Source organism: Cheilinus undulatus, linkage group 7 (assembly GCF_018320785.1).
Source record: "Cheilinus undulatus linkage group 7, ASM1832078v1, whole genome shotgun sequence".
In the NCBI taxonomy this organism is placed as follows: Eukaryota; Metazoa; Chordata; class Actinopteri; order Labriformes; family Labridae; genus Cheilinus; species Cheilinus undulatus.
Window position 1 is genome coordinate 42,517,756 of NC_054871.1, and position 17,354 is coordinate 42,535,109.

Below are 17,354 nucleotides of genomic sequence, written 5' to 3' on the forward strand. Positions count from 1 at the left end.
CTATACTAACACATCGGACCTAAATTCACACACACAAAAAAAAAACAAAATCAAAGTAGGATAAAGTTTTACATTTTTAATGAGAAAACCACAAACATGTCTAATGAACCACTTTTACGGCTTAGAATGCAAATATAAATTTCAAAATTACAAGTAAAAATTGATCAAACAACAAAGTTATATACGGACTATGGGGAACATCTTCAAGAAACAGTTATTACACTTAACAGCTAAAATAAACGCTTGCTGTTAACTCTCTACCGGTTTCTGTCACCAGTCTGAACTTTTGGCCACTCAGCAGCTGGAAATGCAGCCTGTGAAGTCAAATGCATACCCTCTTTTTCTCACATTAATAGGTTTGCTCCCAGTGTTCATCTTTTCAGACGCCTCCCTTCTTTTGTGAGAGCATGAACTGCTTTGATGACATCTTGTCACAAAGATGAGCCTTTTGAACTGAACAGTTTAATCTGACTCTCCTCTCTGCACTTTGAGCACCCACCTTCTGGCTGAACAGATGTGATGTTTGTTGGGCAGGTTTCGCTCCCAGGCTTTAGACAGCCACTCCAGTCTGCTGCTCCACAACGAACTCACCAGACCATCAACTGAAATACAAACCAGCCTTTAGTTAGGTGAAAGAGTACAAGACTATTGTGCTCAAGTAGAAGTACCCTTTCTTTGGTTAACATTCACTAAGGTAAAAGTTAAAGTACTGGTCTACAAATCCACTCCAGTAAAAGTAAAAATTAATTAATTTAAAGGTTACTCAGATGTCTGCTGAGTAGCTATTGACCCAGGGGGTTTTCTTAATGTGCATTAACAACAAGAGAATATCAAATATCTAAAATATTTAAAGGCAATCCTCCATAAGGCTGTTTTTGATGTAATGAGGATTCATTCCGACGTTTGGAAAAGCTGTGTTAAAATTTCCCTGCTCTGTTTAACAGCAAAAAAAAAACAAATTCCCCCATATTCCCTCTTTCTAGGAAAAAAAATCATATCAAAACAGGACAGCCTGTTAACTACATTGATCAAGCTATCATCCTCAAGACTTCTTTTTCTCTGAAGCCACATTTGATCACGTGAGTTTCTGTGAGATCTCATGTCTGTAGACTCACCGCTGTGAAATCGTGAGAGGTCCTGTGGTCTCAGCAAATGGTTGTGTGCATGCGCTCAGAAAATTCTAAAGGTTTTTTATCGTTTTAAAGATTTATTTTTTGGGACTTTCTGCCTTGATAAGAGGGTTAGGACAGTGGATAGAGCACAAAATAATCATGAGAGTGGGGAATGACGTGGTGAAAGAACCACAGGCCAGACTTGAACCAAGGCTGTCCATGTACATGGGGTGTCACCAAACCGCTAGGTCATCTGTGCCTATTATAATGCTTAGAACTGGATTATAATGTTTAGAACTGGAGGAAATCTGTTCCTGTGTCAGTGATCTACATTTTTAAATCTGTTAATATTTAAAAATCATTAGGTGCATCTTTGTATCAAGTCTGCAAGTAAGAACATTCACGTACAGCTCAGCTATTTCATCTAAATTCTGTTCTCTATAGGAATAAAAGGGCTTGTGACTTTGGGGTTTGCATGGTTACTTACACTACTAAATTCCTTACTTGTACAATAGAGGCAATGTTAGAGATGCAGCATAAATGGGACAGAATTATAAAAGACAAACTAACAGGTTGACATTGAAGTAGGAGTAAACTTACTGGTGTGTTTCATGGCCGAGCCCATCACCAGGAAGGACACGGTGACGCTGATGGCTATAAACACCTGGATCAGCTCGGCCACCCAGGAGTAGGCCCTGTAACGTTCATTAATAATCTACATGGGTTGGTGGGGAGGGTGATGGATGTTGGCGGATGTTGAAAATGAGGACACGACAGGGAATAAGGCACTTTTGTACTTCTTCAAGGTGGTTTCAGAAAGATGTGTTCTTAGTCAAACATGACAGCTCAGTGTGTAGCTTCAATGTTAAAAACAAATCCAACAAAATTTGCAGAAATAACACTTGATTTGACATTAGCTGCTCTGGCTTTTAAATCTTCCCAATCTAGTTGGCCTTCATAATGGTTTTTCATATAAAAATACTCACTCTTGCTCACTCTTGCTGTTAAAACTCCTAGAGTTTAATTATTTTCCACTCACTTTATTTCCATCACTCATCATACCAGAATCACAAGGTCCTAAAGAGACATCAGTATATGTTTCTGTCTGTTTCATAACCAGCATAAAGTCCTCATAGTAGCTTTAAGGGTTAGACCTTTTCTACCAAGATCCTGCTCTGTATCTTCATCCTCGACGCCATCTTTCATCATCTGTTTATCTTTATTTTGATAGTGGTAGTGGAGAATGTAGGAGAGTGTGCTTTTTTAAGCACTTTTGTCTTAGAAATTTGTATGTCTTCATTTACAAAGCCATTCATGGCATAATTCCGGATTATCTTATCTTTTTTATGATGGATTACACAACTTGTGATCGTTGATCTTTTGCGCAATTTGTTTTCCATAAAGTCCAAACTGAGTTGGTAAAGAAGGCTTTATGGTTCTCTGCACCTTTTACTAAGAAACAATCTGCAGACCGAGTTAAACAGCAAAACTTGGTGACTCTACATTTTTAAACTCTAGTGAAGACTAGGGATGTCACTGTTTTAGTGATGGTTGATTACTGTTAAAACCATTTAATGTGCACTGTATGTGTTCAGGTGTATTGGCTGGTGTACGTGGGTTGCTGCCGTTTTTGGTCAAATCTCCCTAGAAAAGAAATCTCTGATCTCAATGGGACTTACCTCTCTAAATAAAGACTGTCCAGTTGGAAGACTTTAGCTTCTGTAAATGAGCATAACCTAACCATCACCTGTGCCTCCTTGCTGTAAAATCTTAGCTATCATAAACATATGTTTGTTTTACAGAAGTTTATGGTAGTTATGAATAAAACGGCGGGAGTAGGAAGCTGACTGATTGAGAGATGCAGAGCAGAAGAGAGAGGAGCGAATCCAGCGCTGGGCAATCTTGCACACAAAGTGATGCAGAATGTTATTTTCTGATTGCTTCACAGTAGTTATGTTTTATAAAACTTGGAAACATCACATCTTAAACTCGACACTAAGATGTATTGAAGTAGTGCTGCTGGTTGTCTCATCTATCCTATGCCAAAGCTTCAGCTACTGCGGCTTATTCAATTCACCTGTCAGCAAATACAAGTATTAAGTCCCTTTATCATTTTGTTAAAACGTACACGTCAGCGTTAGTGTTATAGACAGAAAGAGAGCAGCAGAGAGAAACAATGATCTGAGGATATTTTTAGGCTATGATGCTAAATAGTTCATGTGTCGGGATCACAGCAATAATATGATAAAAGGAAGGTGCAAACTTATCGTCTCTGAGTCAGCTGTTATTTTTATACAACATAATGAGAATAAAAAACATAAAAAATGCCTCATGAAGCCTGTTATGTTGATTATTAAGATCATATAAATTACCAGAAAGATGCAGTAGAAAACCTGTAACGGATCAAACTGATTTTGAGATAAAGGAAAGGTTTTCTCACCGTCTTTTTTTTCCTGTTACCTAAATGACCAATCGATTGTGGTGTGTGGGTGTAATTTCAGTCAACCAAGTTTTTCTTTGCTTGACTACAGGTCTGCTAATCAGATTCTGCCACAACTTCAGTTGACCAATCATCATGCAGCTATCATATTTTATATCTGTCGCCCTCTCTTCCACAGTGTATCATTTCAGAGTGAACGGTGCAATCCTTCTCCACCCCAGCCACCTCCATTCTAGCTCACCAACATCTTGTAAAGGTCTTCACAAATCTGCTAATCTTATTCTGTATACTTCCATCTCCTCTTACAAGCAATCTCATAGGTGCACTGTACCAGCTCCTCAGGAGTCTACTCCTCATCTGATCCTGCATCTCTCATGACCACCAACCAGACTTCATAAGGGGGGTATCCTATTCTGCCGTCAGCCCCAGTATTTTGAGTACATGTAGACATCACAATGGAGTCTAATTTCCAAGACATTGCCCATTTCTCTTTTATCGAAATATACAAAAAAAATTATTCTTCACTTAGTTTCATGTCTCGCCTGATGAAAAAAAATGTTGGTAGGAACAACATTTACTGGCGGTTACAAGTTTAATAATATTTTTTTTAAATAATGTAAATGTTAAAATGAATAAAAACTGAACACGGATAATAAATGTTTAACAGATGAGTGCCAAGCTCTGCCAGTCTGTTATCAGTGAGGAGGCAGGTTTTGTGAACTATTGTGAATATTCTGGCTTCATTCCCAGACAGCTGATGCTATGTCCATTTTAATGAACACTTTATGGTTTAACGAGACAGTGTGGCGTTGTCATTGGAGATTAAATTAATACTCCCTAGTCTTACTATAGAGGACTACCTTGATACTCATGAAACATTAAGATGAAGCTCAAAATGTTTACTGATTAAAAAACTGCCTGACTTGACAGGCAACATGTGAGCACAATGGAAGGCATATATACAGAAATATATAGGAATGCACAGTTTTACCCGCGTCAGAGGGATGGTTGCAATCTCTCCTGCTTTCTCAGACCTGAAAAGACCAAAAAAAAACCCCCCCAAAACCCAAAAGAAAAGTTAGTTTTTTTCTGACATAAACATGCAAAGTTAAAAAGGTTAGCAGAGCGCAGGAACATGATCTATGCCCCTTCAAAAATTACTGTGAAGTGTCAGTGAGCAAAGCTAACCTTTACCAAAGCAAAGTCTAATGTTCAACAGCTTTGGTGTACCTTAACCCATACCAGCTTGACAATACAGCAATATGGGTAGTATGCAATGTACATGTTGTGCTTTATTACATATGAACTGTTTGTTTTTTAAAATTTTCTCCAAGGAAAAAATAAAGTGTACTGCATCAGATCTTAAGATAAATGCAGTCCAAAATCTTTTAACATGGTTTTCATGTTTTTGTCACACAAAGAATTCAATTTCAAAGCAGAACACACATTATAGCCAGAATGGCTGAGGAAGAACAACATCAACACAACAACACAATTTCAGTCAGGAATACTGTCCTCATACATTTGACCATTTTATTGCAAAATAAATATACAGTTTTACTTGTTCTGCTGGTTAGTCGAGCAGCATGATTTGACTTTCCAGGGATTGCGTAGCTCAAAACCTCCATACTTATAGACACATAAATGACAATGTGCACTGAATACAATAAAATTAGTTCAAAAGCATTGGCATGGATCTGAATATGAGCTGGCTGCAAGCTGATCATGGCTGGGCATATGACTACTGTGTCCTGCATGAACTATCACTGAGCTGTGTGGACGTCTTTCATAAATTCCATTGTGAAATCATTGAAAATATGCTTATTTTAATTTCAGGATGGGTTCTTTGAGGTGAGAGATTCAGAAAAGTGCTGTTGGTGACATAAAATGACATTCATGGAGCTAGCAACTAGTTCAGGCAGAATACTCAAGCTACCCTGATTTTATTTTGATATGCGTCATTATACAAAATCACCTGACAAACATCCTCCAGATATGCAATCCATGCATTCTGCAAGGTCTCTGGTCCCTCCATCTGCTCTGCCATTTTACTGTGCTCTCACTTTCAGTTCCATCATCACCCCAGCCTACGCCTGTAGGCTCTAACTGAGGGTTTCTTCACGTACTCCTCAAAAAATCTGCATGTAAGATTAATCTGCAAAAACCTGCAAGGATAAGATCGGGGCCAAGACACCACAGACAAACTATGCTCAGCTGCTGCAATAAACATTAAAGACTGAACTGTCAGCAAACAACATGTCCTTATAGCATCTCTAACTCTGGGCAGGGCAGCAGAGAATAGATCACAACAAGCAACTTTCAGCAATCAGCCTTCATCAGCATCGATGTCAGCAGAATTAAAGATACTACAAGGACCTTTTGTGTGCCGACTGTCCTTGTAAGTATTTGGTTTGTCTTGCACACAAAGATTTTTTTTTGTTGTTTACAGAGTGTTCTTATTTTTCCACATTAGTAAACCTGACAGAAATATCAATAAAGGGACATTTCAGAAACTTCTTTGTTGAAATACTTAAAATCTATTAATGCAGTATATTAATTTTACCATGACAAGAATGTTTTTTTCTTTTCATAATATAACACTGTGCATTTCAATCATGGATAACACTATCCCCATTCTGTAGAACATGCTAAAAACACACTCCTGGTGTCCTGTCATCTCTTTCCTTGTCAATGCCAGTGCACGCAACAGACAGGAAAGAAAGAAACGGGGCAGACAGGGACAAAATATTGCGCCACATTGCATTGCATCCCTTGCAAGCTGTACTAGATACTACTAGATACTAGTGTATACTACAACTGGAAGTCAGTGTAATAAAGCAGATTTTGATGCTGATGCTTGCACACCTCAGGCAGGGCCTATAAAAGTTTTGATCCCCTTGGATGTTTAGTCCTTTTCATTATTTTATAAATCAATCATGGGCAAAGTAATGAGGCTTTTTTGAAAAGGAAAAAAAAAACATATAAACCTCTGATGTCAAAGTGAAAACAGATTTCTACAAAGTAATTTCAATCAAACGAAAATACGTGAGGTAAAATAACTGGCTGCATAAATAATCAACCCCTTTAAAGTGACTGACTTAATTCAACAGAGGTCAATTCAATTTGTGCTAGTAGTTTCACAATAATTAAAATGGGAATCACATGAGTGCAGTGGATGTGTCTCAGGTGATTGTAGTATAGACACCTCTGTCTGGAAGGTCAAGTTAATCAGTATTCCTGGCTACCATTACACCATGAAGACAAAATAACACTCCAAGCAACTGTGAGAAAAGGTTTTTGAAAAGTTTTAGGGAAAAAAAAAAAATCCAAGGCACCGAACATCTCCTGGAGTTCAGTTAAATGCATTAGCTAGAAATGGAAAGAATATGGCACATGTGAATCTGCCTAGATCAGGTCACCAAGACACCTATGACTACTCTGAAGGAGTTACAAGCTTCAGCAGCTGAGATGGGAGAGGCTCTGCATACAACTGTTGCTTGGGTTCATCAACAGTCAAAGCTTTATGGGAGAATGGCAAAGAGGAAGCCACTGCTGAAGAAAACTCAGATTAAATCTTGAGGAGAGTTCACCAAAGGCATGTGAGATGGCCAAGTAGAAGAAAGTTCTTTGGTCTGATGGGACCAAAATTGAAGTTTTGGGCCATCAGACAAGATGCTGTGTTGGCAGACACCAAACACTGCACATCACCACAGACACTCCGTCCCTACTGTGAAGCACAGTGGTGGCAGCATCATGCTGTGGGGATGCTTCTCAGCAGTCTGCACTGAAAGCCTTGTAAATGTAGAGGGTAAAATGAATGTGACAAAATACAAGAAAAATCCTGGAGGACAATCAAAAGTGCACTACAGCTTAGGAAAACAGTATTTTTTCAGCAAGACAATGACCCAAAGCATCCATTGAAAGCTACACAGAAATGGTTTAAAGATAACAAATTAAGTGTTCTGGAGGCCTCAGACCATATTTCAATTTTTTAAGAAATAATTAAAAAAGATAACCCATTATGTGAACAGCAAAGTTTTTTCAATCAGTAATATTAGACGAAAGATGTTTGACTGTAGCTTAAAAGTTGACACATACTTTGTTTTAGCTTGACATTTGGCTAAATGCCCCTCTACATTTATCCAATAAACTGTCTTTTCACTGTTGACCAATCAGAGAGAAGCTGAGTGATAAAAAAATGAACAGTCCCTTTATTCATAAGGCTTACAACCTAGTGCATAGAAGGAGCATTATAACAGCACTATTACTGCATTAATGAATCTTCATTAAGAGTCCATGAAGTAAAGCCTGGCTCTGTCTGTGTCTCTGCTAGCTGGCCAGCTCCCAGCCTGCACAGGATCTCCTGGGGAGATGCAAGAATGCTACAACAGGAAAAATATTGTCTAAATATTAAATGAGGCACAAATGGTTGTAAAACACATGCCAGGTCAGGGCTTACACCTATGAATCAGTGTTTCCTTTTTAAACTCTAATTTTGGTCATTTGTCTGCTGCTGTTGTAAAGTGCTGTAGGTTTCATTAGTTTGTTTCTTGCTGTGATACTTTGCAGGCCAACTAAAGGAGTTGGAAACTTCATTCTAAAGGCAGCTGGGCACTGAGGAAATGTAGTGGTTTTATTATGTAACTGCTGGTTCAGTGGGGATTTTTAGATGCTTAAATAAATAAATACTTAGAGAGTGTTTTATATAGTTATTTATTTTCTAAGTGACTGTACAATCAATCTGTCATGATAGAGGGACTGTGCCGTACAGAGACAGTCGCAGATCATGGTGCTTTCTGTCTGTCCCTTCTCACAGTCTGTCAGCCCCCTACTTTTTCATGAATTCCAATTTTTTTGAGTCTTTACCGTCATGATAATGTGTGACGTTAGGCTGTCTGCCTCCTACATGAGCCATGCACCAATTCCTATTTAAAAAGATGCAACATGTACATGGCAGAGTAATTTCATGGCACATAGAGGTGCATCTCAATAACAACTCCATAAGGAGGGAAAGCCACAGAAGGTTATTGCTAAAGAAGCTGGCTGCTCACAGAGTTCTTCATCCAAGCAAATATATAGTTATATAGATATATAGATGTAAAGATGCTCACAGAAAGCTGAGTGGAAGAAAAAAGTATGGTAGAAAAACATGCACAAGTGGTGCACTTCATGCTTCCTTCTGCTGACAAGCTTTATGGAAATACTGATTTCATTTTCCAGTAGTATTTGGTACCTGCCCACATGGTTAAAAGTACCAAAAGCTGTTTAAATGACCACAATATTCCTGTGCTTCACTGGTCAGAACACTTGCTGGAACCTTGTAGAGCAGTGGTTCTCAACTGGTCTAGCCTCAGGACCCACACTTTGCCGACAAAGTGTGACCCAAATTTCCAAGGATTTTCAACAATGCATGTTTGGTAAATAAAAATTTTCCACTGGATGGAATAGAATTTATGACAGGAACAAGAGACAGGACAAAACTGATATGTTTTACACCCCCTTTTCCCCATGGTAATGTGTAAATTTTAGCCAGTTGTCCAGGGATCTTGAAAAATTACATCATTAACATGGTAAAAAAATTGCTCTTTTATTGCAGGAAAAAGAAGTATGTGAGTTGAAACATTGATAAAACATTCAAATTTACCCATTATCACAAACAGAGTAGAATAAACGGTATAGTTGCATCTTTTTCATTGAGTTTTGCCACCATTTTTTTCTAGACACACATTAGCGACCCACTGAAAACTGCTCCATGATCGACTTTTGGGTCCTGACCCACCAGTTGAGAACCGCTGCTGTAGAGAATCTCTGGGTAAATGTTAAGAGGAAGATGAGAGACACCACACTCAACAATACAGACAACCTGAAGGCTGCTAAGCAACCTGTGCTTTCATAACACCTCAGCAGTGCCACAGGCTGATCGCCTCCATGCCACACCACATGATGCAGTAATTCATGCAAAAGGAGCCCCAACCAAGAATAGAGTGCATGTAAATGCACACACTTTTCAGAAGGCCTACATCTCTGTATTAAAAATCCTTTTTCATTGGTCTTGTGTAATATTTTAATTATTTGAGAGACTAAATTGTTTTCTTTTTTTATTAGGTGTAAGCCTTGGTCATCAGAATTGAAAGAAATAAACACCCCAATTTTTTAATCTGTAATGAACTCATATAAAAAATGAGTTTCACTTTTTGAATTGAACCACTGAAATTTTCCATGATATTCTAAAATACTGAGATGCACCTGTGTGGACACAAAAATGCTTTGCTAGCTTAGTCTTCTACTACTGAATATATATTTATATTTTTACCACAAAGAAATTGAGCCACTGCAGTCTTGAATTTCTCATGTTTAAGCTAGCATAGCACCTGTTTACCTGCGCAGCTGATGGAGGAGACAGGAGTGTGTAACGTGCTGAAGTTTAATTAAAAAAAAAACAAACTGTTGTGACATTTCCAAAAAAAAAAAACAGCTTTTGGGACTTGACAAACTGTCTTTGTAACTGTATAGCATTGCTGCACAATGACTGTCCTCTCAAAGGAAACACACCGACTTCCTCCCGTGTGGTCAATATACTGACAAATCTATTTCAGTAAAGCTCAAGTTCCACTCAGAAAATTCAAAGAGCAGTTTATTTATAACATTAATGTAAGATGACTTTCTTGAGGATGTGGTTTCTAGACCTGCTGTAGCCTCCAGTATAGATGTCGAACTGGTCTGACAATGGGTGCTGTCTCTCTTTAAAGGCAGTCCACTTTACTCCTCCTCTACTTTAAGCCTGCGAGTCTCCCTCTTCCTCTCCATCTGATCCATGAACCCCTCCAACCAGGATTCAAGTCCCAGTTTCTGTCAGCCAAAGCAGGGACTTGATAGATTTGGGTGTTTCTGGTGATTTAAAATAAAGTTAAAGATAAGTAACTTTATCAATAACTTCAAGAAAATAACTTGATTTTTGAAACAAAAAAGAAAATATGCATACTTTTATACTCAAGCCTGTCGCTTTCAATTGGTGGGGGGGTCTGTGTAGCCAGTTGGGTGGAGGTCAGTTTCATCACTGTCTGCTCTCTGCTCTCCAGCCCAGTTGTTAGACAGAGGTTTTCTTCCTCTCTGCTGGCTTTTCAGCATGGAGGACGAACACTTTGCGGTGAGCTCCTCCGTCACCGTCACCACTGTCTACCAGTGGAGCCTCTTGTTCTCCAGTTGATCCTTTTTCTGTTTCTCCAAAGCCTTCCTCTCTTCCTCTTCCCTGTGTTTGGCCTCCTGCCTCCTCCTCTCCTGCTCAATCCTCTCCTTCTCTCTTTGCAATCTTTCAGTTTCTTCTCGCTCTCTCCTGCGCTTTCCCATTTCTTCCAGCTCAGCTTTTGCTAGACGCTCCGTTTCCACTGTTCTCAGCTCTCTAAATGTCTGTTTCCGAAGCTCTTTTCTTCTGTCCTCTGGGCTCATTTTCCTGAGATCTTGATTCACTTTCTCCACTTCAGTGAGAAGATGACTTATTTGTCTTGATGCCATGTTTTCTTATCTCTGTTGTCCTGCTGTTATGTGTTTAGCTTCTTCTCCGTCTTTGCTTCTTTCCTGGGTGGTTTGAGTGTGTCTGATGCAGAGATTCTTGGTTATGTTTTAAACATCTGCTAGGATAATAGTTGGAGAATGGACACTGAAAAATACTGAGAATGATCTCTATGGTAACAGAGCTGCAGTTTATATTGATTTAAAAAATACACAGGATGGTAGAATGGCCAATAACTGAAAATTATGATTCATGACATTATTACATATAAAACTGACAAGGATAAATTGTGATATTTTGTCATGAACAGCATTAAAATGAAATATTCTCTCTCAGTGCCCTGCTTTGTATTATGTTAAAAATGTCAGGTAGAATCAAACAATCACCTTGGTTTAACTGCACTAATGTTGCACAGTATACCGAAATTGCTGTATTTTTCTGTACTTTTAATTTATGGTACCAGAATTTCCCAGCGTTCAGTACCACTAGTTGGTCAAATATGACTATGATTCAAGTTACTGGTAGATATTTTTAGGTTTTAGGTGGATCTTCCACTAGATAGCAGCAATGTAGGCAGAGAGTGTCAGATGAAACTAAAAGTGAACTGTTTAGCCACAATGAACATTGTTACATTTGGAGGCAAGCCTAAGAACAATAACCCAGCACACCAGATGGATGTGTTTCACACATCCATCTGGTAAACTACTCATAGACAGCGTTTGGGAAAGGGCAGAGGCTTTGAAAAAATCCTCGGCGGGTGATTGGATGAACGTTCTGTTTGTCACATCTTTACGGGCCAATAAGAGCAACAAAACATGTGATGTAGCCGCTATCGAGGAATAAACTCCATATAGAACTGCATAACGCGAATCATGGCAACTGTAGACGTGTCAGTACACGACTTTTGTCGTTTTTGAAAAGAAAACAACTCACTGCTGTTCTTTGTTCTTCTTTTAACAAAGAAATGTCGTCAAGTTCTGATAAAACTGGCGCTTTAGCAGCATCCATGCTTAGCTCTTCCGCCATATCTGCACTGGCTTCCTGTCTCTGCGGCTTACATCATGACTCTGCTGCGCCCAAAAGCACTGCCCCTCGTTGCTGACTGGTCCTGTCACTTTCTAACCGGGCCCAAAACAGTTCAGCCAGGAGCTTTGCAAGATGGATTCGCCAGTGAGAAACATGGAAACAGGCGGATCCATCTGCTTTGCAAGGTTATAAGAACACCATCCCAACTGGGAAGTAGGGGGGATGGCCAGAGTTCCTGAGGACTGCTGGTAATTTTGGCTGAAGACAAAAAAGTCAAGTGGAAACTCCAGTTGGTACACTTGATGTGTATGTGGAACTATCTCCAATCTGTCAGTGAATGAAAGCAGTCCATTCCTTTGCATTGCAGCACCCCTAGCTGTCTGTTTTTATGCCAGTCAGTTCTAAACAAATGGGTTTGAAATGGGTCAGATAGATGTTTTCTTTCTGAGGTTTACTACAGTCTAGATAGATAAAGATGTTGAAATGTTAAAGCCCTCTCAGTCAAATTATTCAAAATGCAAAGGGTGCCTTCAACAACAATCAATTAATGGTGGCTTGACAATTCTTATTGGTACTGACACAGCTGTTCTGGCCAAAAGTATTTCCATTATTAAAAAGTGAATACACTGACTATTAAAATATGACGTTAAGTCTCTAAATTATTGTTTAAATTTCTTTCTTTTTTCTTCTAGTATACTTAAACACATTCATAAGAGTGAGCTGAGTTTCTATAACAAATTCCTCTGTGTCTGTGTGAAAGACACTGAAAGTTTCATTTGATCTGCCTTAGCCTTGATCCTCTCATCAGACTAGATTTGTTGATGTCTCCTGCCATAACTGGAACAAATAAGGCTCAGACTTTGTGATGAATGGCATTTCTGACAACATTTTTTAAGTGTTTGATGTTGGTTACAGCCACATACATCCAAATACTGAAAAAAGGATGAATCATGCATCCTCCCACTGTCAGCATTCATATTCTTTTACTTTTGTCAGTCACCGTATTTCACTTTAATTTAAGTCTGCACTACCTTGGATGAGAAAATACTCCACTACTCAAAGGAACAAGCATATTGAGATCTGTATTAGCATGCTCACAGTTTGGGGAAAATTTCCAAAGTAAAGTAAATTGTGACAGATGGGTAATTAGGCTGTAAGTGGTGTCAGCTGACTGCCAGAATTTACAACTACCAAATTTACTATTTTCTATGAAACAAATCAAAGTGAAATACACAAGGGTTATTCTCTGAGTTAACATAAGAACTGGCAATCGGTATTTTCCTCCACCCACCCTCTCCAACTAGACTAGCACATAGATGCTTAGGAGGAGTATGTTCAGTTGACTGCGCTGTTAGCATTAGCAGCGCTAGTTCTTAGCTTCAGTCATGTTTTCATGGTTGTGTCACATACAGAGGCACTACCTACATAAGAAGGAAACTTTTAAGACTCACTACAATCCCAGGTAAGAGAAAGCCTGTAATGTACGCTAAGTGTGCTAGACTATAATAATGTAGACTACTTCAGGAACAGCTCATATGCTGGAGTTCACATCATGTAAATAAGTTGAACAACAGCCAAGAACTGCTGACTGGCACGGACTATAAATGTACCAGGATCTATTGTCTGTTTCAAGTCAAAGACCAGTGTAACAGTTTATGATAGGCCATGTTTACTTATTACTATACATCTGGGTTAATGGAAAACATAAAGAGCCCTTTTCTTTAATTCTTAATTAAATTCATATCTTCTGTGCATATATTAGACACAACAGAAAAATGTCCAGTGTTTTAACAATGTTTTCTGCTGGAAAGTCATCAGTTGACACTGTCACCTGTTCAAACATAAGACCTGCTCTCTGATAACATCATCAGCAGGGAAATATTTAATCTCATTAATATTTTTCCACTATAAAGGTTCTGATAAATTCATTTCCTGTTGAAGCCCTCACATTTTATTCTCATCAAATTATTTTGCAATTCAAGCAAGAAAATAATGTCATCTTTGTTTGAGGTTTTATTTATATTATTAGAACGAGATGATAAAAACACCACAAATACACCAAAATGTATCATCTTGAACACATTTTACTATGCTTTTTAACGTCTAATAATAATTTACAGCTCCTTGGTGCACAGCAGCCTGAAGAAGATGCTGGAATAATCACCTCTTTATAAGAAATAGTGTATGTGTTGTGAGCCAAGAATATGTTCAAATTGAAAATTGATTCTGAGTTGAATCATGACCTCCATAATCGAAATCAAATCAAATCATAAGATACTCGAAAATTCACATCTCGGGATATAGCTACATGTCTATGGGAAATTTGGATGGTGAAATACTTCTGGAACCAGCTCCATCGGAAAGGTCGGCGGGCACTGGTGAGCTCTATACACCAGTCTATAAAGCAGGGCCAGCCCAATTTTGTTTGTGTGCACCACTGTAATGTGGGGCCCAGCCACAACTTAACTCCTGGTCCTTATTAGAGGAAATAGGTAATTACATCTAAATGACAAGTACATTCAGGATGTTATTTACACAAATAGTGTTGACTCTCTCAAAGGGTCTAAACAGTAATTTGATATTTCAGGGGTTTTTTTTCAATTTGCAAACATTTCTAAAACTCATATTTTTGTCATTATGAGGTACTGAGTGTAGATTAATGAGAATAAAAATGATATTCTTTTGCTTTTGTATCAGGCTGCAACATAAGATAATTGAAAAAAGTGAAAGGAGGTCTGGATACTGTTCTAAATAAGTTTGTTTTTGGTCAGTAACGTAGAAATTAGCTTTAAAAATCGGAATGAAAAAGAAGGAAAAAGATAAAATTCAGTGTTCCAGTCAGTAATGTGATTTATATCCATATTGTGCACCTCTAGTAGGGACAAAGGCATTTATTCATGGTTAAAGCCACATGGGTTACAGCTTTAAATGTTTTTTTTTTTTTTTTGGTCAGGTTTCTGATTATCAATGAGGCTAGGAAAAAGTTTTTAGTAAACCCAGAAATTCTGTTTGGTTTTGAAAAAAAAAAAAAAACACCTCTGCTTTTTGGAGTTTGTGATTAAAAAACACTTCAGTTTCAGAGTTTTTTTAAAGTCAGCCTTAGGTCTAAATGGGTGTAAAACTGAAAATGAAATCCTTTGATAATGTGTTTCATTACTTCCCTTTTTCTCCATTTGATAGACTATCCACAAGCTAGTCCTGCCGTCTTTGTAAAGTGTCTTCAGAAAAAATTTTGTTAACTTGCACCACAAATAAAGATTGATTGATTGTTTCCCCCTCCTGCAGATAGATCTTGGTTTCTGTGCTAACCTCATTGTGGATCTTTAGTCAGATAAGGTTGGTGAACACTGTTTAAGATGATCACCAGCTTTATTGCTTGGTATGGACAGTTTCTATGAAAGCGTACTGTTACACCATTAAAAAAACCTCACATATACGCCTAAATTCAGCAACATGTGGGCAAAGTCCTCCAGATATCTTTTGTTCCTGTATTTTGGCAAGTTATTAAACTGTTTGGGATGTAATACTACTCTGTTGGGCTGATGTAAGACTGCTCCCTCCTATCATTTTACAGTATCCAAAGAGTAACACTCAACAAAAATCCCAAGTGTTTAGAGAAGTGCAAAGTGTCTAAAAGCAAACCCTTGTATCTGACCCTAGTGACAGAACACATGGGCACTTCATCTATGATTACCCTCTTCATCCTGGCATGGCTTTAACTGCACATAGCTGCTCTAAAAGACTCAACAGATGAGGAGTACAAGGTCAGAGGATTGGGATTTGAAGTGGTGAAAAAACTATGTACTCAAACAGATGTTTTTTTGGGAAACAATTCAAAAAATTCCACATGGGGGCACTGTTGGTCTATGGGAGCCATGCATGGAGGAGCGAGTACCTGTCACTAAGGTTGTCTCAGCCATGTGGGTCATAGGAGCTGTGCTTTTTAAAGAGATGAACAATGAGCAGTGATCGGTAGGGGAGAAGGAATAACACAGAAATAAAAATTCATGCCAAGCAATCAAAATGAGAAATGGCTGTCCTGCAAATCAGCGGAATGAAGGAGAATTTAATGGAAAGGGAAGGCATGAGCCAGGGAGCTATTAGAGTCTAAGATGCTGTGAAATAATTACATATTCAGAACAAGAGCTGTTAATTGTGCACATCCGCGCTATTCACTGCTGATGTATCATCAAAGTCACCTTTTTGGGCATCAATGGAATAGCATATGATGACAAGAAGCTAATTTAGTACCGCAAATGACAACACAGTGCTGTTTTATGGTCTCAGAATGAGGGGGGACAAAGTAATAGCCCAAAAAAGATCCACGCCTGCAGGATCATTTAGAGACTGAGCTGATGTCAATGAAAGTTTTCTGACACTGTCATTCTTTCTAAGATAACAGACGGCAGATTGGAATAGCCGCTGTGCTTCGGTCTTGTTTTTTGGAGCTCTAGCGTTAAGAATATAACCATTAATACTCCCGGCACTCTATCTACTGAGTCAGCCTCCTGATCCTTCACAACAATTTAAAACTTATCAACAAGTGAGTGGGTAGCTGAGATCTCCTTGTCATCTGAGGTCTCCAAGGTCAAGAAGGAACTGTCAGGCATTAACGGCCAGGAGGTTTAGAAAACTCTGAAATCTAATGATCTACCACAACTGCTGACGAGAAGCATATTGTGTGGGTAGACTTATTTCATACTGTTGTTACAAGGTCAGAAACAAACTTTCAACTTCAATTTTTTCATGAGTAGTTTAATAGTTCTGAAATAAATTTCAGCTGAGGATTCTGGTTAACATCTGCCCACTCGTGTGTGACAGAAAATGCAAATGGTGAAAGAGGATGGAGAACTGTTTTAAAGGTTTTGTGGATTTCTACAAACAAAAATCCCTGGATGCTTTGCAGCTGTGTTTGCTGAAGCAAACTTCGGTGGGTTGATGAGGGTTTGTTCACAACCACCGATGGGCCTCTTGAGCATTATCCTCTTTAGCTGTATCACTTAACAGCAATGCTTGGTTCTGAACATCTATTTTATATTTCTGTACACAGATTAGAGCTGGGAAGTATGGCCTAAAATGTCAGATTTTCCAAACCAACCCCAACCAACAATTTCAGACAATTTTCTTCTCTGCTTTAAAAAAATGCAATAGATGAAATTGTTCTTATTTATTAACCATGATATTTAACAAAATTAAACTGAATTTCCCTTTTGGACTTACAGTATGTATTAGGATGTCTTTTGACGGTGCATAATATGGTTTCAGG

General features: G+C 38.4%; 1 protein-coding gene across 1 annotated transcript in view; it reads right to left on the reverse strand.

The window, feature by feature from the left end:
• Window positions 1–525: 525 nt before the first annotated feature.
• Window positions 526–17,354, reverse strand: part of si:ch211-51h4.2 — a 104,946-nt gene continuing 88,117 nt past the window's right edge. Inside the window, exons 13-14 of the mRNA XM_041790470.1 lie at window positions 4,544–4,586; window positions 526–602 (exon numbers count right to left, since the gene is read on the reverse strand). Coding sequence (XP_041646404.1) covers window positions 588–602; window positions 4,544–4,586 — 58 coding nt within the window. The 3' untranslated portion in view covers window positions 526–587. The remainder of the gene's footprint in view (window positions 603–4,543; window positions 4,587–17,354) is intronic.